Source organism: Zalophus californianus, chromosome 10, assembly GCF_009762305.2.
Source record: "Zalophus californianus isolate mZalCal1 chromosome 10, mZalCal1.pri.v2, whole genome shotgun sequence".
Classification (NCBI taxonomy): Eukaryota; Metazoa; Chordata; class Mammalia; order Carnivora; family Otariidae; genus Zalophus; species Zalophus californianus.
The window spans coordinates 112,925,362-112,950,686 of NC_045604.1; the positions used below are offsets into that span (position 1 = coordinate 112,925,362).

General features: G+C 57.5%; 1 protein-coding gene and 1 long non-coding RNA gene across 5 annotated transcripts in view; one reads left to right on the plus strand and one right to left on the minus strand.

The window, feature by feature from the left end:
* Positions 1-4,429: 4,429 nt before the first annotated feature.
* LOC113933330 lies at positions 4,430-18,632 on the minus strand. Of its 2 annotated transcripts, none has more exons than XR_003523324.2 (3): positions 18,488-18,632; positions 16,762-16,896; positions 4,430-4,725 (listed from the first exon to the last, which is right to left on the minus strand). It is a non-coding gene; the product is annotated as an uncharacterized LOC113933330 (long non-coding RNA). The 2 variants fall into 2 exon arrangements; XR_003523325.2 differs by lacking the exon at positions 18,488-18,632 and adding an exon at positions 18,323-18,443.
* Positions 18,633-18,705: 73 nt separating this feature from the next.
* The window catches only part of INTS1 (integrator complex subunit 1), a 30,041-nt gene continuing 23,421 nt past the window's right edge, over positions 18,706-25,325 (plus strand). For 2 of the 3 annotated variants that reach the window (XR_003523322.2, XR_003523323.2), the window contains exons 1-10: positions 18,973-19,030; positions 19,502-19,792; positions 22,099-22,295; positions 22,450-22,587; positions 22,854-23,013; positions 23,166-23,271; positions 23,388-23,574; positions 23,679-23,824; positions 23,917-24,058; positions 24,748-24,924. Coding sequence is in view for 1 of the 3 variants with exons in the window: in XM_027613306.2 (XP_027469107.2) it covers positions 18,973-19,030; positions 19,502-19,792; positions 22,099-22,295; positions 22,450-22,587; positions 22,854-23,013; positions 23,166-23,271; positions 23,388-23,574; positions 23,679-23,824; positions 23,917-24,058; positions 24,748-24,924 (1,602 nt within the window). In the remaining 2 variants the exon portion in view is untranslated. Of the gene's footprint in view, positions 19,031-19,501; positions 19,793-22,098; positions 22,296-22,449; positions 22,588-22,853; positions 23,014-23,165; positions 23,272-23,387; positions 23,575-23,678; positions 23,825-23,916; positions 24,059-24,747; positions 24,925-25,325 lie in introns of all 3 variants that reach the window. The other variant, XM_027613306.2, reaches the window with a different exon arrangement.

Genomic DNA, 25,325 nt, shown 5'->3' on the forward strand with positions numbered 1-25,325 from the left:
AGGAGGGGCGCCTGGGTGGCTCTGTCAGTTAAGCATCTGCCTTCCACTCAGGTCACGATCTCAGGGTCCTAGGATTGAGCCCCGCATCGGGCTCCCTCCTCAGTGGGGAGTCTGCTTCTCCCTCTCCTTCTACCCCTCCCCTCTGCTCATGTTCTCTCTCTCTCAAATAAATAAATGAAATCTTAAAAAAAAAAGAAGTGGATAAAGACAATTATTTCTCTTCTGTAGGAATGGTGATAAACATCTTTGGCCTAGGGCCTCAACGTGAAGGGCTCCAAAGTGCCGGGGGCCTGGGGAACAGTGCCCAGCTAAAGCCCCAGCTCATGGTAGCAAAGGCAGGCCCAGAACAGTGCCCCTGACTCCGGAAAGGAGCAGCCTGGTTCTGTCCCAGGTGGAGGACAAAGCTGGGGAGGGGACCCCTCTGTTAAAATCCAAAACAAACAGAGACCAACCTTGAAAAGTCCCTGAACAGACAAAATCAGTTTAGTCGTAGAAAACTTCATTGAGCTTATTTTGCAAGACTAAGATGACCCAGGTCATCTCTTGCTTGTGCCTCTGAAAATCATAAGCAAAACCTAAACTGCTTCCCGAGGTTGTTGGGAGGGAACCACTAACCAGGTCCCTGTCATTTCAGAAACTTCTGATATGATAACCAATCACCGTGAACAATGAACACTCACCGTGCCCTCACCATGGAAGGTGCCGTGTGACCCCAGAGCCGCACCCCGTGTTCGGGTTGAAGTGCTCCTGGCCTCCCCGGGCCGCGCCCCAAGTTCTGGTCGGAGTGCTCTTGGCTTTGCCGAGTGTCTTTTTGGTGTGTGCACAATAAACAATAGTAAGTCCTACTTGGGTGATTTGTTGGTTTTCCTTCTGTTAGGTGGGAACTTTTGACATTTCATGGTGTCAGAAGTGGGATCCCAAAAAAAGGACACCCCCCCCACCCTCCCCCACCCCACACAATGACTCTGAGGCTGCTGTGCAGACAGGTCCTGCCTCCCACCACGCTCAGCGCTTTCTCACCAACCCTGAAGTTTGTGGGTGAGTCTCTCGGATCTGAGCTCTGCTCTCTGTGTTCTAAGCTCTCCAACTTAATGTGCATACCTGCCCAGATGGCCAAAGGGGTTTTGTGAAACATTCTTTATTTTGCATCCTGTAAGGGCCCTTTTGGAGCTGTGTTTTGGAGTCCTTTCATCTTGCAGCTTCGGCATGCCAATCCAAGAATGCATTCCATTGTCTCTGAATGTGTTTTTTAACAGGAAAAGGTAAAAAAGACATGGATTTTTGTTGTTCTTGTTTTGTTTTGGGTTTTGGTTTCGGGGGTGGGGGGTGGTAAGGGAAAAAGAAAGTAATTTTGTCTTAGAGAAAAATGATTGTTCTGGAATAAGAAAGGGAAAAGATAGGAAAAGCCTAAATGGGATATAGAAAATTGCAAGAAGTTTGTGGGAAAAAAAATCTCAAAAAAGCAATTAAATGTGTGGTCAAGCGGACTAAGATCAGAATGGATTTATTTAACTTCAAACAAAAAAAGAATTTTAGGGGGTGGCTGGCTGACTCAGTCGGCAGAGCGAGCAACTCTTAACCTCAGGGTCATGAGTTCAAGCCCCATGTTGGACATGGAGCCACTTAAAATAAAAAAAAAAACAGATTTTTAATATCAAAAGTACACTGGTACTTGGGGCGCCTGGGTGGCTCAGATCGTTAAGCGTCTGCCTTCAGCTCAGGTCATGATCCCAGGGTCCTGGGATCGAGTCCCACATCGGGCTCCTGGCTAAGCGAGGAGCCTGCTTCTCCCTCTCCCTCTGCCTCTCTCCCTGCTCATGCTCTCTCTCTCTCTCTCTCTCTCTCTGTATCTGTGTGTCTCAGATGAATAAACAAATCTTTAAAAAAAAAAGTACACTGGTACAAAATTAGAATTTGGGTTTTGCTCTGTTAAAATCACAAATTTTTTCTTAGATTATCAGTCCACCCCTAATCAGAAATTGTAAACAAAGGTTTTCTTTACTTTTGGTGTAATCTGCCTATGAAACAAAAATTCTGTATTTTATTTTATTTTTTTTTAAAGATTTTATTTATTCATTTGACAGAGAGAGAGAGAGACGGCGAGAGGAGGAACACAAGCAGGGGCGTGGGAGAGGGAGAAGCAGGCTTCCTGCAGAGCAGAGAGCCAGACACAGGGCTCGATCCCAGGACCCTTGGACCACGACCTGAGCTGAAGGCAGACACTTAATGACTGAGCCAGGCACCCCAGATTCTATATTTTAGGAATGTAATTTTCCTGTGCTTCCACACTGTCTTTACCAAGTCTTTGATTACCCAGAAAAATAACTGAGTCTTCTCTATGAAAGAGCTAAGGTCCTTTTTGCAACTCTATAACTTTCTGTATTTGGCTTTGAAATTTTTAATTGTCATTCTGGTGCCAACGGATGACTATGTACTGTTTTCATGGTGAACTGTGATCCTATCTGATCAAGTGTTTTAAACCTTGGGCTATTTTTGACAAACTTCTCAAAAACCAAATTCTAATGATGTCTTTTTGACCTCAAACTAACTTTGGGATTTTAAAATGGTCCCTGGACTATCTCAAAAGATTTGTTCTCTCTTGTTATAACAGAGAAATGCTGAGCTAGTTAGGCTTATTTGATATGTTGCATTACATGGGAAGCATTGTCAAATAAGAAGTGAAGATAAACTTTCGTTAGCTTAAGTTTGTATAAATATATGTTAATAATACATGCATTCCAGAAATTCTATGAGATTCTTAAAAACCTGACATGTCCTGCCATAATGTTATCAGTCATAATTCTAGTTACTCTTTTAAAATATATGTCATAGAAATAACCAAATTTCCTTGTCAATGCCATTATAATGAACTCTCACAGATCTTTAACCACAGCCATTTTAAGTCTTTCTGCCATTTACAGACACTTAATGTTTTACCCTGATGCTTTTGCAAAAATGTTCCTGCAAAAGTGCTTCCTTTTCAAAGACATTCCCAGGAACGATCCTGACAAGCACTCTAGAATGCAGCTCTTCCAATAACCTCAAGACCGTAGCACTGAACTGAGCGAGAATTTCTAAGTTCTTTTTTTTCTTTAGATTTATTTATTTATTTATTCGAGAGAGAGAATGAGAGACAGAGAGCACGAGAGGGAAGAGGGTCAGAGGGAGAAGCAGACTCCCCGCTAAGCAGGAAGCCTGATGCGGGACTCGATCCCGGGACTCCAGGATCATGACCTGAGCCGAAGGCAGTCGCTTAACCAACTGAGCCACCCAGGCGCCCTGAGCGAGAATGTCTAAAACTTTAATGGAAAGCTGATTGATTCATAAAGCCACTAACCCGAGATGAAGCGATGCAAGAATTAATCACAAAACACTGAGCGACCTGATGGAGATGACTGTAATTCGGATGACCTCGATTACAGCATTGCTGGTTCTTTCATGTCTTGTTTTCTGGGTGTAAAGGACCCCTTTTCTCCTCTGTCTTAAGCTATCTATGATGTACAACAATTTGGTAAAGTGTATCTTTGCAACAGAGATTGAAACGTGTTTCTTTTTTTCCCCTATCTGATCCCTCCAGAATCCAGAAGCTCTTAGGAAATATTCTTATTTTTCATGACAATATGCATGTTGGCATAAGTTCGATAAGAAATCTGTCCTCCCTATAACAGGACACAACAGGCTTGGCTTCCTGGCCTGGAGAGGCTCTTGAAAGTCCAATCTGAGGTTCCTTGTGAAAAGTTCCAGCAAAGCAGAATTAAAAGCACCTATATGATCAATCACTATTCTTGTGCACTTGCATAAATAATCAGACTGAGTGTATTGAAACCAGTCTTAATTTGCAAACTAATTAGTCTTACTATGGTTATCTTCAATAGAAATGGGGGATGATTATAGAGAGAAAAACTATGTTTCAATAATTATCATCAGATTCTACTGCTGCTTCTTGTCTTGGAGGATTTGTTTTATACCTGTAGACTGGACTAGATCCTGAAATCTAGTTTCCTCCAAAATTTGGCTAGAATGCTCCAAACTATCATCTCCAATTCTCCCACTCTCTTGACTTCGAGTCACTATGAAACTAAAACCGTCCTTTCCCCAGAGCTGTGCAAGCAAAAGCTTGACAACTTGATGTCAACTTCAGAGAAATCCCCACAACAGCTCATGTGGACAGCCTCCGTGCCTGCTCAGAAAGATCACCAGGGACAGTCACGCTGCAAACCAGGAAAAAGGGTCGGATCACGGCCTGCTCTCACCCCATCTGAAGATGCTCCAAACCCAACATCTAGGAACTCAACTGGCCGCTCTCCAAACTCAGAAACAGAATTTATAATTTCCCTGAAGTACTAACCTTTGTTTTTCTTGTGTTTCCATAGAAGCGTCTGTCATTAAATTACCTGACTGCTCAAACCATATCGAGACCTGATTTAGGTGGAAGCCCGCTGGCTGCCGAAGTACAACGTCCTAAGTAATTGTGAGGCTATGTGATTGCTAACACATCATGCGCGCCTTTGTAAATAACTTCAAACAATTGTAACCCATTTAGTGTATTTGACTGGTGACATGTTGGCTCCTGGGAACCTCTGCTCCTGGGAACTTTTCGATCTTGGTTAATGTCTTCCTTACCGTCGTCATACAGGCCTCTCCAGTATGTCACGCGCTCTCCGGGGCTTAAAGGCCGGTAGGCAGCCTCCCATGTGCTGAACGGTGTTCATGAGGACCAGACACCTGGATGAAGTCAACAAAAACCACAGAAACGATGAAGATGGTGATGATGTGATGATATGACCTTCCAGCCTGAAGTCCCAACTAGCGAAGGCAAGGGAACCCACTGACACCACCACCAAAAGGGGAGAATTGCTAAAACCCAAAACAAATGGAGACCAAACTTGAAAAGTCCCAGTTTAGTCGTAGAAAGCTTCATTGAGCTTATTTTGCAAGGCTAGGTTGACCCAGGTCATCCCTTTCTTGTGCTTCTGAAAATCATAAGCAAAGCCTAAACTGCTTCCCGAGGTTGTTGGGAGAGAACCACTAACCAGGTCCCTGTCATTTCAGAAACTTCTGATATGATAACCAATCACCGTGAACAATGAACACTCACCGTGCCCTCACCATGGAAGGTGCCGTGTGACCCCAGAGCCGCACCCCGTGTTCGGGTTGGAGTGCTCCTGGCTTCCCCGGGCCGCACCCCAAGTTCTGGTCGGAGTGCTCCTGGCTTTGCCGAGTGTCTTTTTGGTGTGTGCACAATAAACAATAGTAAGTCCTACTTGGGTGATTTGTTGGTTTTCCTTCTGTTAGGTGGGAACTTTTGACACATCCCAAGTCACATGGCCTGCCAGCCCACCAGAGCCACCTCCCGTCCCCAGCGCCTGGATGGGAGGCCGAGTGTGGAGGAAACGCACCAGAGCTTTGGGGGTGACAGCAGGCCTCCCATGGGCACAGCTGCACCTGCTGAGGGGTGCTCACGGGCCTCAGGTGCCTTGTGGGGGGGCATCCTGGGAACCAAGCAGGAGAAAGTGCCAGGAACCAGCCCGTGGCTTCTCGCTCCAGAGAAACTGGCCTCTTTCTGAGCGACCTGTTCTCACTGGGCACACTTGGCCTTGGGGGACAACCAGGTGCTTGGTGTTGGCTGATGGCCTCAACAGGAGCGCCAGAGCAACGCGCGCCCATCTCTCCAGGCTTGATCAGCCTCCCCTGGAATGGAAAAGCCGTTTCTCCTCCCCAAACCCTCTGTCCTCGGAGGCAAAGCTGGAGCCACCGCTCCGTGGCCGGTCTGCGGGACTCCCTGACGTTGCATGTGATTTGGTTTCTCATGAGTGTCCTCTTTCCCCAGCTGGACTGCGGACTGTTATATTAACGTTCGCTTTCTAAGAGCAGCTCCTGAAGGCAGTAAGAGCAGGACCTTGGGTGTTGGGACCCAGGGGAGGGCATGCGCTCCTGATCTGATGTTCCCCAACTCTAAAACAGACTCAGAAAAATAGAACAAAGATGGACTTGTCAATAAGTGATGTGGAAACAATGTGATGACCCTTTACAAAAGGTGAAGCTGCGTCCAGTCTGTCCATACCGCACACCAGCACTATACACATCAGATGGATTAAAGACTTAACCCTTTTAACAAGAAACTATACACGATGAGAACATTCTGGAAATGGGTGGTGGATGCTTGCACAGCCATGGGGGCGTACGAGAGTGCCACTCACCCGAGCGCTTAGAAGTGGTTAAAACGGCAAATTTTAGGTTATGTATATCTTACCACAATAAAAAAAATGAATTCTAGAAAGCCATTAAAAATATTTGCGGAGAACATGAATATCTCCCTTTAAAACTTCAAAGCAGGAAAAATGTTTTTAAATCCCGATTCAAAACCCAGACACATAAAAAAGATTTTAGGCAAAAATCACTCTAAGCAAAGTCACAACACAAAGTATACACTAGGAAAAAATATTTGCAACCCACGTCGTGAAGGTCTATCTCCCCAATCTACAAAAGGCTCCTGGGAATACAAAAGGAAGACACAAATAAAAAGGAGCTCAGGGTAGGCATAGATCACTCACATAAAAAAAACCCTAAATGACAAACATAGAGAAAGACACGCATAATCAGAGGATGCGTGTTAAAGCAGTATCAAAATTCCATTTTGTGTCCATCAGAGCCCAAGAGTCAGGGGGTGTCCTCCGATGGCAAGGCAGGGGGAATGGAAGGTGCGGCTGCCGGTGGGGGTGCAGGAAGGCAATCTGGCGGCTCCTTTAGTCCTTGTGTGGGCCTTACTTGACCTCAGACCCGGCCTGCCCCCTTCAAGAGCCCCGTGCCACAGATGCACCTGTTCGCGAGTGAACTTGGGGTGTGGCGGCTCATCGAGGGGGCACCGGGTGTCATAGCTAAAGGCTGGACCACCGAGTTGTCACTGCTGAGGGGCCAGCTAAGTGAGCGGCGGGACAAGGGCTCCTGGGACACCACGTAGCAGTGAAAGTTCCACGGAGATCCGTGTGCAGGTGGGTAGGGCACAGGTGCGTAGGACGTGGGGCACACCTGTACCCTGCGGGTGCCCCACGGCGTGTACACTGGACCGCCTTCAGCATGAGGAAGGAGGGAGAGAAAACGGGTGTCCGTGTGTCTGTCCCTGCCAAGGGGAGACTGCACACGGACGAGCTCATAACAAGGGTCTGCTTACACCAGATACAGTGCTCCTCTTCGCCCTGGGGGAGTTCCGAGACTGTCAGCTCCAGGGAGTAGCAGGACTGCCCCTTGGCAAGTTGTGCACGCTGCCCCGCCCTCCTTCTAGAGAGCTGATGTAGAGAGTGCCACGGGGCGGACTCAGGGCGCCCTGGGCAAGGTCCAGGGCAAGGGAGGGAGGCCGATTACGTTGGGGGGAAACGAGAGGCAGGGGCCGCGCTAGCTCTAGCCGGTGGGGGCAACTGCTCTCACTGAAGGGGCCCCCAGTGGTCACAGCCCCCAGGGCCCCTGGCCCCAGAGGTGGGGGGTTGAACCTTGGATAGGCTGGCCTCGGGGACAACCTGCTGCATGACCCCCCACCTATGGCAGGCCAGTACAGCCCTCTAGGAAGTCAGTGGGGCGGGGTGTTTGCACCCCACCCTGTAAGGGGGAAGCCTTTGTAGGCGGATGTTTGCTGACCTAGAACAGATGACTCACACTTCTGCACGGGGCCAGCAGCACTCAGCGATGCCCTTCCCTCATCCCTTGATGTCCAGGACTGCCCTTGAGGATGAGGGAGGAACCCCCTCCCCACGCCCCAGGTGGCACGTGCTTGCCTGCCCCTCTGCCTTGGATGCCGCCGTGCACCTGCTCTCAGGGCTGTTCCTCAGCTAGGGGGCTTCCTCGGGCCTCAGTATCCTCTCCCCAGGTGCGTGCCCAGCTCGGTTTCCTGTGGTCAGGCCCTGGCAGGCTGGGTCCTCTGCCAGGAAGCTGCCGATGGCTACGGTGGGAGCTTGTGGGGTGGCTGAGAGCCTCTGTCTGCTTGTCCCCAGCTTGCTTCTGGAGCAAAGGAGGTGGTCGGCTCGGCTCGGGGCCAGTCTTGAAACCACTTTCTTCCACCAGCAGAGGGGAAGGGGTCACTCGACACTTCAGATCCAGGGGGAGCAGAATTTGGCTTCCAGATGCTACTCTGGCATTGGCCATCTGTGTGGCCTTGGGCCGGTGGCCCGGTCCCTGAGCCCGTCTGCACATCCCAACGCGGGGAGCAAGACTGACTGAGGACCTGACGTGGGAAGGTCTTTTGTCAAATGTAGAGCTCTCAAATGAAAAGACTCCCATTGCTGTGATGATACTAATTTGCTATGGTGAGTTACAAGGGAGGCGAGCAGCTGTGGCCACGGCCGAGGCGATCCCCCTGCATCGGGGCACCTCACCAGGTGGTGTGTGCTACATTCGCTCCCTCTGCCCCAGGACCCAGGCCGTTTACCCCGCAAACAAACACCCCAGTCCGGCCGGTGGGACGGGGAGACGCCCTAGGGCAGCAGTTCTCACCCAGGGGGGGACTCGGCCCCCAGGGGACGTTTGGCCAAGTCTGGAGGCATTCTTCCATTCTTGGTCATGGCAGCTCAAGGGAGGGGGTTACTGTTGGCCTCTAGCGGGTAAGAGGCCGGGAATGCCGCTCAACAGCCCGCCGCACACAGGACGGCCCCCTCACACAGAGACTGGTCCAGCACCAAATGTGAATAGCGGGACCTGGGAGTCACAGTCCGACAGCCATCTTCCCCTCACCCCCAAACCAGCACCAGGCTATCAATCGATAGCTGCCAATCTTAGTCGCTTTTCCGTGCCAGACCGGGGTTAGATACTTAGCGTGCATTCATTAGACTCCTCTGATGGCGAGATGGCTTGGTCAACTCCAGCTTAGGGAGCAGCAGAGAGCCAGGCCCAGGGCCGGGGTGCTCACATGCACGTGGAATCTGGTTCGAGTGGGAGGTCCGTGCGCAAGCATTTATCCTCGCCTGACTCATTATCTTCCCAAGCGGAAATCATCCACTTGTCTCCCAACCGGTGGGCGTGGCCCCGGCTGGATGTCTGTGGTCTTGTCAGGCCAGGGGCCAAGTTCCGTGACTGTAGCGCACCCCATCTTCCAGGGATGCTGTGGTGTCTTCCCCCGGAAGCTGGCCACGCCTTCCTGGTAGCCTTGGCGGATGGCGGACAGCAGGCGTGGTGTCCAGTGCTCTCTTTTCCCAGACACCAACCAGTTCTCCGGCTCTCTGGCACCGGCTGGGGTGTCCCACAATTCACTACAGTCCTCCACGACCTCCCGGGGTCGCACAGAGCAGGGGGTGAAGGGCTTAGTCCCACCAGCTGCGCCCGCAACCTCAGGCGCCAGTCGCAAGTCCCGGGCCCCCAGGCGGCCCCCACTTCTGCCTGCAGACAACAAAATCAGGCTCAGGCTCAAATTGCAAAACTCAGGAGTGCGTCATACCTCGGGGTACGGTGTTACCATAAAGGAGAGCCAGAAGAGGAGATGCAGGGGCAAGAAAAGGGGCAGAGGACGCTGCGCCTCCCGCCCTCCCCACGCGGCCACCCTGGGCCACCCTGGGCGAGCGGAGCTTTTCCAATCTCTTGTTCATGAGTTTGCATCAAAGTTCGGTTATGGGAGCAGGATGGACTAGCTTGCGGGCCGCCTCCACCCCTCCCCTCCCTGGAGGCCCGGGTCCCATCCTGAGGCTGTCCAGGCCCCACCTGCAGGTCAGGTCAAGGGGGCTCGTTGGGAATAACAAAAGAGGCTCCCATTACTCAGGAAATTTCAAGGGTTGTAGGAGCTCGGTGCCAGGAACCCAGAGGAAGACCAAACATATCTTCCTTATCTTTTTTTTTTTAAAGCTTCCTTTCACCTCATTTTTTTTTAAGATTTTATTTATTTATTTGAGAGAGAGGAAGTGAGAGAGAAAGAGAGAGAACGAGAGGGAAGAGGGTCAGAGGGAGAGGCAGACTCCCCGCCGAGCAGGGAGCCTGATGCGGGACTCGATCCCGGGACTCCAGGATCATGACCTGAGCCGAAGGCAGTCGCTTAACCGACTGAGCCACCCAGGTGCCCATATCTTCCCTATCTTAACGTGTTCCATGGCCACGCAGCTTCTGCTTGGCTCTCGGTCTCTGGGGCCTCCCACTCGGGGAATCCCGCGCCACGTCGTGAGGAACATGGCCAGCCTCAGGAACAAGCCCAGTGGCGCCCAGTGGACCCCGGCCGTGATCTGTCACAGCACAGGTTCCCTGTGCAAACGTGGGTTGTAAATAATCGATACCACGAGAAATGCTGACCTGCACGTGATGTCAAGCACCTGGAAACTGGACATGCCTCATCCTCCACCGAGCCCGAGAATGTCACTTTGGACTGACCGTAATCTCTGCCTTACCGAGCCAGGACACGCAATGCAGTGTTGAGTGGGTGGTGGTGCTTCTCTGTAAACAAGACAGCCCCTGGGACCTGAGACTGGGACATGGAATTTCTGGGACATGCATTTCATGTATTTACTTATTTTTAAGAAAAGTCAAGGAGGGTCTTTTTCTCATTTCGAATATACTACACTCTCTTTGCAGAAGGATCTGAACAAGGCCAAACAAGGAAACCAAACCGTGTGTGGCCCCCTGGCCCCGACAGTGCTGGGGACACTTGGATGGCACACAGGGGCAGGGGGACAAAGGCGTGGAATCAGGTCTGCGCTGCACAGGGCAGGAGGGAGGCGGTCATTGCTCTGGTGCCCCCCCACCCCCAGCCAGAGGACGGAGAGAGAACGGGAGGACACAGGCCCAGGGCCCGGGACCCAGCTGCTCCGTCTGCCGTCCCCAGAGGAAATGCCGTGTCTGGGGGACGAGACTCTCCCCACCCAGGCCACCGTTTGGTCCTGCCTGATGTGGGCTGCAACCTCCAGCCTACCCAGCCCCATGCCCATGACCTCTGCCCTCCTCCGCAGCTGACTAGTCCCAGACTGTCCCCCAGAGTTCCCACCAGCCACCAAACAAAACAAGCCTATGGCCCGCCCTCAGCCTCAGCCATTCCAGGGGAAATTTTGGAATGTGGATGAGGTGCTGGCTGGGAGTGTGTAGCTGGGCTCTGGGACACCCTACGCCTTAGTCCGCGGGCGTGCTGACACTGGTCCTTAAACTGTGTTCCCCGGAACCCCAGGGTCCCACGGGGGGGCAAGCCATGCAGAGGAGCCCTGGGGGCACCGGCTTTTATCTGCCCTGCCCTCCTCCGGTGGTCTTTCAACGGTGGGGAGATCACAGTGGGTTCGGAACAAAAGCGCGTACCTCCCCGCGTTGTCACCTGCGAGCCCAGAGCTGGGCCGCCAGGTGCTCAGCCTCGGCACCTGCCTGCAGCCCCAGCATGGGACCCTGTGAGTGTGGGCTGGAGAGCTGTGAGCTTGACGCTAACTGAAGGGAACGGGAAGCTGAGACCCAGGAGGGGGGTCAGCAGATGGGACCACGTGACCAGCGGGTCCCCCCCCCATTGGTTCTCTGCTTTACACACCCAAGGTCCCCGAGAAAGTGCTGCCAGCCCCAGCTCCCCCACCACCCCGCAGCGTGACTGAGGGAAAGGTGCCCGCACCCTGGTCCTGCTTTCTCATCTCCAGGCCCCAAGCATTTGGGGGAGGGGCAGCAGGTGAGAAACAGGACTCAGGCCCTGGCGGGTTCAGACACCTTGGATCCCCTGCCCCTGCTAAGCAGTCTTCCTGCTGCTGCTTGCTCCCTTCCCGTGACGGGAGACTCATTTCCTCGTGAGCCAGCCTGTTCTATTTTCAGACAATTGTTGGAAAGCACTTCCCCGCCTCCAGCCAGAGGCTGCCTTCCCGGAGTTTCCGCTCGCTGGTCAGCGTCTGCCCAGCAGAGTCTCAGATATCAGGCCGCCCAGCCTTCCTGGGCACCGGGCGAAGAGCCGTCCTTACGGCCTCCTTGTGTGCCGCCAGCCGATCCCCCCCCCCAAGGTGGCGTCTCATTGGCGGATTCCAGCATCCAACGCTCCGCGCCAGAATGTTTGCTCGCAGAGGAAATTGCCCAAATGTCTGCCTGAGTGTAGATGGGTCTCCGAGTTGCCCCGGCCCCCCAGGACACAGGCATCTGAGTCCTAATAACCCCTGACTCATGGCTTTGAAACCCAGTCGCCAGGCTGGTGCGGCTTCCAACACGGGTGAAGCGCTTTCTAAATTTAGTGGACGAGGTAGTTGGGAACCGACCAGCCTCCCAGGGCACCCTGTGCCTCATCTCACCGTCCCCCGCACCGTGAGTGCTGGGAAAGGCCAAGCCCGGTCCGGGGCTGGGGGCTCCCTGACCCAGGCGGGGAGACCTGGACCCCAGGGAGGCACCACTCAGGTCCGAGCCCAGCTCTGGGGCCTGGGCCAGGCAGCGGGAGCAGCTGCTTCCTGGCCTAGAGGCAGTTAGACCACAGGCAGCTGCAGACCTGCGCCTCCCCCAACTGCCCCCACCGCCCAGAAGTGTGCCTAGGCCAGTCCCCGTTCACCTCAGTCCCCCACCCTGCTGGCCACTAGCCCCTGGCCTTTCAGGTTCCGGGAGGGGCCGCCCCGTCTGGTTCCCACTGCAGGGACCTCCCTCCTTCCCTCTTGGAGCCGCGTGAGCACGCCACAAAGCCGCTAGGTCAGGGCCAGTGGGGGATGAGGTTCTCGTGGTGACCCAGGGTCCCGGCAATGGTGACTGGGCGTGTGGGCCTCTGAGGCCTGTGTTTGCCCATGGACGCACCCCTCCGGGCTGGGCCCAGCTCCTAACGGTTATGGCTTCCCTGCACTGGACCTTGCTCTGTGCGGAGCTGTTCCTCAGTCCTGCCCATATTTATTGTGCATGGCATGCGGCCCCGGGACGCGACAGGAGGCCGCAGAGCCAGGGCTGCTGGGGGCTCGAGTCAGGCCCCCAGCGAGTGAGCCAAGCAGCAGTTTGGAAGTGACCAGAGGGAGTCAAGGTGCCAGCCAGGTCCAGTGGGGCTGAGGACATGGGTGTGGGGGCAAGGGAAGAAGACCACACCGAGCAAAGAGCCGCGAAGGGGAAGGCGGCCGTGGGTGTGCCAGGGGCTCCTGACACAGAAACTGCGCAAGTAGGGGGTCAGACAGCAGAGCCCCTGGCACCCCCAGGGTCCACGGCATGGAGCTGCAGTCGGGTGAAAAGTGGCCCCAAACACAGAACGGGCCTCACTGGGAAACAGAGTCCTTGCACATATAAGTCAGGTAAGGGTCTGAGATCCCCCTGGGCAGGGGTGGGCCCTCCATCCACTAGGAGGAGAAGAGGCCACAGGGACACAGAGGGGCGGAAGCCACGGAAGAGGCCGGAAGAGACAGCAGGGGCTGGCGGGGAAAGCAGGCCCCCGGCGGGCTGAGCAGTGCCAGCCACCTCCCCCCCCCCCCCCCCCCCCCGCAACCGGGAGCTGGGAGGGACCAGGAAGGACCCTCCCCTGGAGCCCTGGAGGGAGCACAGCCTGCTGCCACCTTGATCTCAGGCTTGGGCCTCCAGGTCGGGGGAGAACGAACTTCCATTGTTCAGGTCTCCACAGCAGCAACTGAATGGGACACAGCTCGTCTCAGGGAGCCTGGGGGCACCTGCGTTGGCGTCCGTGGGGAGCCCGTGGAGGTCCCTGCACTCAGTTCTGGGGTAGGGTGGTCTTGGTGTCCTGTCCTGGGCAGGGCGGCCTGTGGGACCCGGGCAGGCGGAGGTGGCCCCGTGGTCTCCGCGGGGCGGGGTCTGACACAGCCCACCGGCCGTGCACTCCTCTTTGCTTTCTGACGGAAACTTTCTTTTCCCTGGGAAATCCACCCGATTGCACAAACGAAGCCACATGCCCCCATGAGCGCCGGGATGCGCTCCTTCCCCCTTGGGACAGAGGTGGTAGCTGACAAGCAGCTCCCTTTCAGCACCGTCTGGTCCTCTCTGCACGGGAGGGTCTGCGTGGGCCTTTCACAGCTGCTTCAGAGAAGCGGGTTGTGCGGACGCCCCACAGCGGCACTGAACAGTTGGTGTGGCGGGACACGGGGCCTCCGTGGTAGTCAAGCCGGTGCCTGCATTTCTGCACATTTGGGCTCAAATCCTGGGTCAGAGGTTGGGCACAGCTCACCCTCTGATGGCTCTCGCTAGACGTCCCATCTTCCCCCACACGTGGTTGGCAGTGGGCGGAACCTCGGCTGGAGTCCGGCCCTGGTTTGGCCCTTCCCGCCGCCCCCCAGCCCTGCTGCCTGTAGCCAGCAGCCCAACTCCGCCCGCCACAGGGAGGCTTGAGGACAGGGGAAACCTGGAAGTGGCAGGTGGGGAAGCTGACAGCCGTCCCTCCTGTGCCCAGCACACTCGCCGCCAGCTGCCACCCAGCACGTGCTCCCGCACCTCCCCCTCAGGTGACCGAGGGCGCCCCAACTCCCTCCCTCCTCCAATCCGTCTGCCCAGCCCAGCCGTCCCTACCAAACAACCTCCACACTTAGTGGCTTCAAAAAATAAGGAGAGGGGAAAATAGGAAGGACAAGTTTCACAAATGATGGCGTCATGTCGAAAGACCACAGCCACAAGTGAGCTAGGCAGGTCCCCACTGTCCAAAATCTGCGGCATTTGTGCCTCAAATAAATAACAATAGTGAAGGGTTACAATAATCAGCTGAATAAGGAACCCCCAAGTCCATCCTGATGGGAAGGTGGGCTGGTGGGAGGAGGGCAGCTCCTCATGACGTGGGAATGCCGGCCCACAAACCCAGGATGGATGAGGGATGAAAAGCGCCACTCCCCAGTGGTAATCAATGATCCTCAGGACAGAGTCAGGCACGGGTCCAGGAGGAAGTTGAAACTGAGTGGCTGAAACTTTGGGGGGTGGGGGGTGGTGAAAGAAAGGAGAAATCCAATAGACACCCCCGAACCAAGTAATCAAATTAACTTTGCCAGTAACTTAGATAACTGTAGATAAACTACAGTTAAGTTAAAGTCACTGCTAAGATGCGGCGAGAAGTCAGCGTCTGTGCGCTATTCCCGCCAGAAGCGCGTAATGTGAGCCTGATCGTGAGCAGGTGCGCGAGTCCAGCCAGGAATTCCACAAAATAATGAAGCCTGGACACTTCAGAAACGTCAAAGTCCTGAATTACCAAGGAGGGCTCGGAGAGTGTTCTAGAAGAAAGGCCGGGGGGGGGGCGATGGGGGGGATGGAGCCGCAGAATGCAATGCAGATCTCGGATGGTCTCCGCCATAAAGACATTGCTGAGACAATCGATGGTCCCCTAAGGCCTTAGGTTGACAAACAGCATTGCTCTGATGTTGTTTTCTTGACGCGGATAACAGTGCTGTCGTCACGTAAGAGAATTCTTATTTTTAGGAAACACACGCTCAGTGTTTGGGGGTTAAGGGAATCAACTTCTACTTATTCTTAAATGGTTCAGGAAAAACTAAGGAGAAACAGGATAAAACAAAGACAGTACACGGTTAACGTTGAGGACTTCAGGATGAAGGCTATCCAGTAACACTCTGCACCGCTCTTGCCAACAGTTTGTGTTTGGAAATCATGTTCCCTGATTCTAAAACCTTAGTGACTTAAGGGGCATCTGGATGGCTCAGTCAGTTAAGCGTCTGACTCTTGGTTTCGACTCAGGTTGAGATCTCAGGTCATGGGATCAAGCCCCTCTGTGCCGGGCATGGAGCCTGCTTAAGATTCTCTCTCTCTCTGCCCCTCCTCCCATATAAACAAATTAAAAAAAAAATAAACAAACCACCTTAGTGAGTTAAAGTAACGACGGTCACCACCTTGCTCATGGGTCTGCGCCCTGGGCCGCCGTGCGTCTCTGCCCCCCCACGGCGTCAGGGGTCACAGCGTCCCAGACTCGGCGGGTTCCCGGAGCCGCCATCCCAGGGACGGGGAGTGGAGGCAGTGGGCACAGTGTCCGGGCTGCTGTGTTCTGGGGGCCGAGCACTCACAGGCGCCAGCTCCAGAGGGACGCAGTGGAGACCCCACCTCTTGCCGTCAGGGGTCTCACACAGCTTTGTGTCAAAACTACTAGGCACCATCCAAGCGGTAACCAGGTGAGGCCGGGGAAACGTGAATCCACTGGATTGCAATAATCGTCTGTTACAAAGAGTATGTATGTCAAACGCCCTGTTCTGTACCTTAAATGCTTACGATTGTTGTCAATTACATAACTGTGAAGCTGGAAAAAGATCATTTTTTTCTGGCTACAGGGAAAAAACCCCCACTACGCATCATCCACCTGTTCTTTTCTCAGTAACTTCATTGAGATACAGACCCTAACGTTTGCCATTTCAAAGTATACCATTCAGCAGTGTATTCACGTGTAGTGCCTCCAGCACCACCACCAAATTCCAGACCTGTTTATCACTGCAGGAGAAACCCAGAGCCCGCAGAGCGGTGCCCCTCCCCCACCGCCCCTCCCCCACCCCAGCACCACCCATCTGCTTTCCGCCTCTGTGGATTTGTTCTAAACATCTCATATCCACAGAACCGGACAACCACTCTTTTGTCTCTGGCTTCTCCCAGCATGTTTGCGAGGTTCACCCGTGTCCTGGCGTGGATCTGTGCTTCCCTCCTTTTCACGGTTGAATAATACTCCACGGTGTGGACAGAGCACATTTTGGCTCCATTCATCTGTTGATGGACATTGGTCTCCGCCTCTTGGTGCTCGTGAACAGTGCTGCCGCAAACACGGTTGAGCAGTTGTGTATCTGAGCACTGTCTCTCGGTTCCCTGGGGCCTGCGCTCAGGAGTGTACCTGCGGGGTCCTGTGGCACCTCTGTTCACACGTGACCAACAGCCCACTTCCCACCAGCACCATGTCCTTACCAGGACTTGTTAGCATCTGTCCTCGTGGGGGTGATGGGGTGCTGCAGTCATCCTTCCACTCTGAGCTCCTACTCAGTGCCCACCCTGTCCTCCGAGCTCACGCACGTGGGTCCTGGCACTCCTGCAGGGATGGGGCTGTGGGTGGGGGAGACAAGGAAGGCAGTTGGGGGGCTGCAGGCAGGCGTGGCTGGAACACCATAAGGCCTCTGGCGGCCTCTGCGCTGGGAGCCCCACTCCCGTCTGCTGGAACGAGGGCCCTTGTCCCCCTCTCCCAGCCCACAAAAGCAGAAGAAGGAGGGCTTTGGACGGGGTCTTGGCTCCGGCTGCTACAGCACAGTACCAGGTGGGGCCCAAAGCGCAGCCATTTCTTTCTCTGGGTTCTGGAGGCTGGGAGTCGGAGACTCAGCTGCCTGCAGCCTTGGTGTCTGGTGAAAGCCGGCTTGCTGGCCTGCAGACCGCCCCTTGCAGCAGGTCCTCATGTGTGGGGTGGGGGTGGGGGCAAGCAGTGGGAAAAGACTCGCCCGTTTCTTCTCATAAGGGCACTAATCCCATCACAGGGCCCCAGCCTCCAGCCCTGGGGCTGCATAGATCCTGGACCTCAGTTCCTTCCCCCCGCTGACCTCCTGGCCTGCTTCCTGGAGACCAAGGGTCTGGGTAATGACAACCACCACAGCGGGGAGAGGAGCGCTACCGGGCGCTGGGCATCTCCCACAGGCTTTCTGATTTACACCCTGCACTGCCCCCAGCAAGGTGGCCCCACTGCCGCCTCCCTCCTCCCCAAGGTGGGCAGAAGGGCCGCACCGGCCACACCAGGGAGCACAGTTCTGGGCTCTGAGGGACACCCTCTCCCTGTGACAAAGGCCGCTACCAGTGGCCGCTGACAGAGGGACTTCAGGCAGGGCCAACAAGGGCCTGCAATGCAGAGCCGTCCTGAGTCCCTCTGGAAATACAGCCATTCCTGTGAACAAGACCATCAAGAGGCTGGGCCCCGTCTCCCCTCTCTGGTCCCTGCCCGCCCGTGGACACAGCTGGCCATGCATCCACACTGTGCACCCTTTGTCAGTCTTCACCTGGGCCCCACACCCTCCTTCTCCCCTGAAGCTCAGCCCTTCCGGCCGGCAGCCACGATGGACTAAGGTCCCTTAACCGCTGACCGCTGCCTTGCTGAAGCACCTGGTCTGGTAGGAGCCTCGAGCTCAGTGTTTGTGCCCGTGGCCTGTCCCTTCACGCCAGGCCATCCGCTCCATACAGGAAGGCACCCGGCTTGCGATTGCGGGGCTGTGGACCGGACACGTGCTCGACAGTTGCTCGGGGCCTCCTTCCTGGTGTGGGGTGGGGCTGCAGCCAGAGACCCCCTAGAGGAGGAGGGCGTGGGGTTCTCTGTCGCCATGGAGCCCTCACTCTGGGAGGGGGGACACATCCTCTGCCGTCAAAGGGACTGGGAGAGGTTACAGAGCCCCACGGTGCAGGTGGGGAAACTGAGGCTGGGACTGATGCCTCTCCCTCCCCACCCCCGCCCACCCCCGGTGCTGATGAGGGCCGTGCCCACTCCCAGCCCTACCTAGTTCCCTCCTCACGTCCCACCGTGGGGACCCCAGAACCTGCCCTTTGACAACTGAATGGGACAGCAGGACCCCGAAGGTGCAGCACGTCTGGATCAGAATCCCCACGCCCCCCTCCCCGGTAGCGTGTCCTCGGGAGCGTCACTAAATGACGTCACCCTCACCCGCAGACAGCAGGTGCGAGACCGATCGGCGGCAGCGACGCTCGGCCGGCCTCCCGCCGCCAGAGAGCGCGGCAGGCCGCACGCAGGCGTCGCGGGGCCCCTGCCGCCGCCCGCGCGCCCTCCCCGCGGCTGCGGTGTTTTGCTTCCGGTTATTCCGGAAGTTGGGTGCCGAGGGCGGTGGAGGCGACTTCCGGTTCCGGGACGGCCGTGGCGGCTGCGCGGCGCCGGGGCTGTGGGACCGTGGTGCGTGGGCCGCGGCTGCCGGCGACACCGATCCGTCCCCGGCCGATCGGAGGCGGGCCTCGCGCGGCCTCCCTGAGTCGCTCCGCCCGGCGGGGCCGCGGCCCGTTCGCCCGCACGCCGCGGACCCGGACGGCCCAGGGACGAATGAATGAATGAGCGGGCGAGGGGACGGCGGACCGGGCGCCGGCCTTCTCCTCGGGTGACCCCTCGGCGGCGAGCCGCAGCGCGGGGCGGGGGACAGGATGAACCGGGCCAAGCCCGCGACGGTCCGCAGGCCCAGCGCGGCGGCCAAGCCGTCAGGTGCGGGCTGGTGCGGCGGCGGGGGCTCCCGGGCATCGGGGCCTCCAGGAGGCGGGCTCCCTGCCGTTCGGCACATCCGAGGCAGCAGACAGCCGCCGAGGGAGCCGCGGGGCCAGGGGCGGGTGCTGGAAGCCCAGGGCGGGGGCGCTGCGCGGCTTCAGATCCGGCTTTGTCGCCCGCGAGCTGGGTCTGTGCCTTGTTTCCCTCCTGTGCGAAGCCGGCGGGCGGTGCCTGGCTGGGAGTCTCGTGGAGGCCTGGTCTGTAGTGAGCGCGGCGTGACTGTCGGCGGCTGTCGTCACCCACCGCACCGGACCCGGCTGCGCCCTGGGCTTGCTGGCCACCTGTCCCTTGCCTGCCCTGACCCTTGTTTAGTCCCCTGTGAGACCGCAGGAGGTTGCCGTCTGTCTCCAGCACCCTTCCCACCGCTGCCACCGTGTAAAGTGCACGTTTCTCCACCTCCCTTCTCTGCAGGGCACCCTCCACCAGGAGACTTCATTGCTCTGGGCTCAAAGGGCCAGGCCAATGAATCCAAAACGGCGTCCACCCTGTTGAAGCCTGCCCCTTCTGGCCTGCCTTCCGAGCGCAAGCGGGACGCTGCAGCTGCTTTGGCGGGCGCCTCAGCCCTGACCGGCCTCACCAAGCGCCCCAAACTCTCGTCCACACCCCCCCTGAGTGCCCTGGGGCGCCTGGCTGAGGCTGCAGTGGCAGAAAAGCGTGCTATTTCTCCATCCATTAAAGAGCCATCTGTGGTCCCAATTGAAGGTAAAGTCTGTTTCTGAGCTTCCCGGAGAGCACATCCCACACCTTGTCCGTCTCCTGGGGGGCCGCTGAAGGCTGCTTCCAGGCTTAGCGCCAGAGCTGAGCACAGGTTCTGTGGAGAAGGTGCAGAGGAGTCATCTGGGAGTTTGTTCTGCAGAGCACTTCTCACGCAGGTGCCTTTACCCCACGTGTGCTTCCAAATTCTGTGACGGAGGTGGGGAAATATTAAGGGGACCCAGGGCGACGTGGCACAGGCAGGTCTCAGGTCCGAATGCTGCGGGCACGAGTGCTGGCCAGGGCCCGTCCCCGCAGTGAGCTCAGCGTCCTGCTCTTAGCAAAGCGGGCACGGGCTGTGCTGGCGCCCCGTCAGCGGGGAGGTGGACGGATGGTGGCTCTTCAGCTGTTCCCGTGTTGTGGAGGAGCCCCTGCTGCACTGACGGCGGCTCTTCTTTGGGAGCAGTGTCCTTCCTTTGCCCCGTGGCTCATCTGATGTCCTTGCTGAGCACCTCCTTTGTGACGGGCTCTGCTCCACGCACTGGGGATCAGCAGAAACTGAGACCAGAGCCTTGTTCTTGCGGGCTCTGTGTTCTCGTGTGTCTGTCTCTCTGCCTGGGGTGGGGACGTTTGCACTTCAGTAATCTCTACTAACGGCCAAGAGCTCGTCGGTCTCTTTCTCTTTAGTTGGGAAAGTAATACTACAACGTTAGGGACGTCCAGGAAAATTTTTTTAGAAATTACTTGTGATTGTGTTCTTTACAGAAGGGCTTTTAATCTCTATGCACCTCAGGTTGCCCCTGCTTTTCTGTGTCACCTTCCCATTGGTTATTTCTAGCTGCTCCACGATACCCCGTAGATCAGATCCGTTAACTATCAAGCCAGCCCCAGGTTTTTAGCATAGAGATAGTCACATAACAGCTTTGGCACGGAGAAGGCTCATGAGGGACTTGTGAAGTTCAGCCCTAAAGACTGGACAGGGTTTTGACGGGTGGTTGAGGATGTTGGAGAATAAGCTGCTGAGCGAGGCATCCAACCTGGAGAGTGGGACTGTGCCCAGGGAACGGGCAAGGTCTGGGCAGCTCCCAGGGGCGAGAACCCAAGCTGGCAGGCGGGGAAGATGCAGTTGGCTGCGGTGAGCCTTGGGGCATGAGGAGCAGAAGACACGGCTGGCGCTAGCTGGGCTTTGGAAGATGAATCAGACCTCTTGTCCATGCCCAACCCTCCCAGGCGGCACCCACCCTGGCAGCGAGGGCTGAGGCCCCGGCTTGCACCCCGGTTCTCCCGGTTACTGGCTGGCATCTCCCATACAAGGTGCTTCTGGAGATCAGATGAAACGCGGTTATGGAAAGCGTGTTCTGAGCGATGAAGCACTTCACAAGCGTCATCGGTGAACAGAAGGCGGAACACAGCCGAGCGCAGCCCCTGGCACATGGAACATCGAGGTCTTCCCTGAGTCCAGTGCATCTGCGCGACCTGCTTGCCTTGTGTCCCGGACCCCTGGGAAGCGTTCAGCTGGTATCGCTGAATCCTCTGCCCTTGCACAGTTAACTCACACCAACGGCAGCACCTCTCTCTCTGTGTGTTTGCATCTTTAAAAACCCCCGGGAGAATCTCTTGGCCCCAAGAAGACGCTACAGTGGGGATTACAAACTGTGTGTGAGCGATACCGAGTGTCGCGCCAGGAAGAGGTGTGGTGGACCTGGCAGGCTCCCGGGAAGCTGGTGGTGCAGGGAGGTCGGTGAGCTCCGTGTGCCGCTGAAGCAAGATGGCGGAAAGAAGGAAAAGCTAAAGAGATGGCAGAAGTGAACACGGGAGAGAAGATCAAAACCCAAAGAGGGTTGTTTGCAGAGACCGTTGAAGCAGAAGCCCCCGTGCGGGGCGGGTCTGAGTGGGGGGCAGAGGCAGGCAGCGCCGGGAGGGGAGACCCGCAGAGAAGCCGCTGCCGTTAGAGGAGAAAAGGCGATGAATGGCATTGGGCCGGTTAATTTGGAAACTTAGAAAAAGTTGGCCGATTTGTAGAAAAATATAGTGTAGGAGCAGCTAACCCCAGGGTAGCCGTGCGGGAGGCGGGGAGGGGTCTGGAGGTGGCTGGGCCAGCGCTAGAGGCTGGAGGGCACTGTTCCCGCTGTGGCTCGTTGTTGGCTGGGTCAGCCCGTGAGGCGGGCGGCCCCTGCCTGCTCCGTCCCCAGATGTTGCTGCTGTCTGCCCTGAGACCCTCACTCACTGGGCTTGTGCAGGTTTGCTCTGTTGTCCACTGGCTTTGGGGGGATCCTGAAGGCGGGTTCTGACCACGCCCTTCCCGCACCTGCCAGTGCCCCCCTCCGCGCTGCTGGACGAGATCGAGGCCGCCGAGCTGGAGGGCAATGACGGCCGGATCGAGGGCGTGCTGTGTGGGGCCGTGAAGCAGCTAAAGGCCACCCGGGCCAAACCGGATGGTGCGCTCTACCTGAGCCTCATGTATCTGGCCAAGATCAAGCCCAACATCTTCGCCACAGAGGGTGTCATCGAGGTGAGGACTGGCGGGTCTGGTGAGGCCCTCGCTCTGGCCTTGCGTTCCCCGCCCCCCCCCCCCCCGCGACCTCAGGCCACCTCCCCTGGCAGCTCGCTGGCTCTGCCCCGTGTGCAGGGCACCGCTTCCCCTGATGACGCACCGTCTCTCGCAGGCTCTGTGTAGCCTGCTGCGGCGGGATGCCTCCATCAACTTCAAGGCCAAGGGGAACAGCCTGGTGTCCGTGCTGGCCTGTAACCTACTTATGGCTGCGTACGAGGAGGATGAGAACTGGCCGGAAATCTTCGTCAAGGTGGGTCCGCCTCTCCTGGGAGGCTCCCTGGCACCTCCGCGCTGCTTGGGGTGATGGGGGCAGAGCGCTGGACCCCGGGAGGAAAAGGAGGCCGACCTGAGTGTGCTCTCTCCGGAGGCTGCGTATCTGATGGCCCGGGCTGTCTGTCTCCTGCACTGGTCGCTGGGGAGGTCGTTTGGGGAAGCGCCTGTCTTGGGAGCAGCAGAGGGTGGACAGAAGCGAGCTGCCTGGCAGGGGCCAGGAGTGTGGACCTCTGTCACGTGCAGGTGTACATCGAAGACTCCCTGGGCGAGCGGATCTGGGTGGACAGCCCACACTGCAAGACCTTCGTGGACAACATCCAGACGGCGTTTAACACCAAGATGCCCCCCAAGACCATGCTTCTGCAGGGGGAGGTGGGGCGCAGCGGCGGGGATCTCAGTGCTGGTAAGAGACGCTGGGTGGCCGGGCTTGGGAGAGGACAAAGAGTCCGTGAGGGAGGGGCTGGGGTCGGCTCCCTCCACGGAGCCCACTGTGGGTGGGGGTGGGTGCTCGCAGGGCAGTTTAGGGGGTGTGTCCACGAGTGGCTCGGTCTGCAGGGAGCAGCCCTCACCCTTCCCTCACGGAGGAGGAGGACAGCCAGACAGAGCTCTTGATTGCCGAGGAGAAGCTCAGCCCCGAGCAGGAGGGCCAGCTCATGCCCAGGTAGGCACGCCGTGCAGCCCCCTGCCCGCGGGGGCCCCGCGTGTGGCTGGAAGGCCGGCGGGGTCGGCCCGTGAGAAGAGCCAGCCCCCCTTCCTTCCTCCCCATCTCTGGCCTAGGTACGACGACCTCACGGAGAGCGTGGAGGAGTACGTCCTCGACATGCTCCGTGACCAGCTTAACCGGCGCCAGCCCATCGACAACGTCTCACGGAACCTCTTGCGGCTCCTCACCTCCACCTGTGGCTACAAGGAGGTGCGGCTGATGGCGGTGCAGAGGCTGGAGATGTGGCTGCAGAACCCCAAGGTGAGGGCCGGGAGGCGGGACTGTGCCCACGGGGGCCTCCTCCTGGGCTCTGCGGGTGCCGGGCCACGTGCGAGGCTGATGGGGTGCTGCCCGGACCCCTGTAGCTGACCAGGCCGGCCCAGGACCTGCTGATGTCCGTGTGCATGAACTGCAACACACACGGCGTTGAGGACATGGACGTCATCTCCCACCTGATCAAGATCCGCCTCAAGCCCAAGGTTCTCCTCAATCACTACATGCTGTGTGTGAGGTGCGGCCCGGGCAGGAGCGAGCGGGGCGGGAGGGTGGCGTGGTGGGTGGCTGCAGTCCGCACCAGTGCCCCTTGGCTCGCCTTGTGTCCAGGGAGCTGCTGAGCGCACACAAGGACAACCTGGGCACCACCATCAAGTTCGTGGTCTTCAACGAGCTCTCCAACGCCCGGAACCCCAACAACATGCAGATCCTCTACACGGTGCTGCAGCACAGCTCGGAGCTGGCGCCGAAGGTAGGGCGCTCTGGCGCCTGGTGGCCGTGTGTGTGTGCACAGGAGAGCAGCGCCGCTCCGGACGGCGGGGGCTCCAGCTGGAGAGGAGGGCGTGGTGTCACCTGCACTGCCAGGCGTCTGGATGCAGCGTGTGGCGTGGTGCCGAGCTGCGTGGAGAAAGCCCGGGGAGGGGGCAGAGGGCCCGGCGAGCAGCACACGGTGGCTTCTGACTTCAGGTCGGGCGGGTCCAGAGTGGGTGCAGCCCTGCCAGGGGCGCCTTCCCCAGAGGCTACAGTTAGGCTCGTTCAGGAGCAGGCAGCACTGAGCCCCCAAAAAGGCACCTGTTTCCAAGCCAAGGCCTGTCCTGCCGTCCTGAGGGCTGGTCTTTCCCAACCCAGGCCGGCGTCTCTGGTGCGGCCTTTGGGTCCCGGATTCCAGGTGCTCTTGAAGGGAGAGCCAAGGACGGCACCAGTGTTGTTACGGAAGCGAGCTAGGCCTTTAAACGGCTCGGATGCACACACGGCAGCGGGTGCACGTCGTGCTGCTTCTCGTCGCCACTCCGCCGTCACCTTGTCGCCCATCCCTGCCACCGGCACAGGCAGGGGCGTCTTCCCGGAAGGGCCGAGGGAGGCCCTGACGGCAGGCCTGCGACAGGAGGGGAGCTGGCGGCGGTGGGGAGTGACCTCCCTGCGTGTCCTCTCTCCTCCCAGTTCCTGGCTATGGTGTTCCAGGACCTGCTGACCAATAAGGACGACTACCTGCGGGCCTCGCGGGCGCTACTGCGGGAGATCATCAAGCAGACCAAGCACGAGGTCAACTTCCAGGCCTTCTGCCTCGGGCTCATGCAGGAGCGCAAGGAGCCCCAGTACCTGGACATGGAGTTCAAGGTGCCACAGCCGGCCTGCCCCTCACCTCCCGCGCTCCGCGGCCTCTCCTGCCATCTGTGGGTGGCACCCCATGCGGCCGGCGGCCAGTCCCAGAGGGCAGCCTGGGGTCCATCCTGTGTGGGGCCTGAGGAGGGATCGCTGCATGCGGGCGGGCGACCTTCCGGCCGGCCTGGAGGTGGGATGGAGTTGGAGCCGGCGGGACCACAGGTCTGCCCCAGGGAGGGTTAGGGTTTGAGGTGCAGAGGAGACAAGGAGGGGGATGGGGGCACGCTGTGGAGGGTCTTGAGGGCCACGCGGCTGAGTCGGCGGATGGCCCCACGCTCTGGAGGGTGGTCTTGCCCAGCTTTGTCGGCTGAACCTTCTGCGGTCTGCCCCTTGCTGCCGACCTGCTCCCGGTCCCC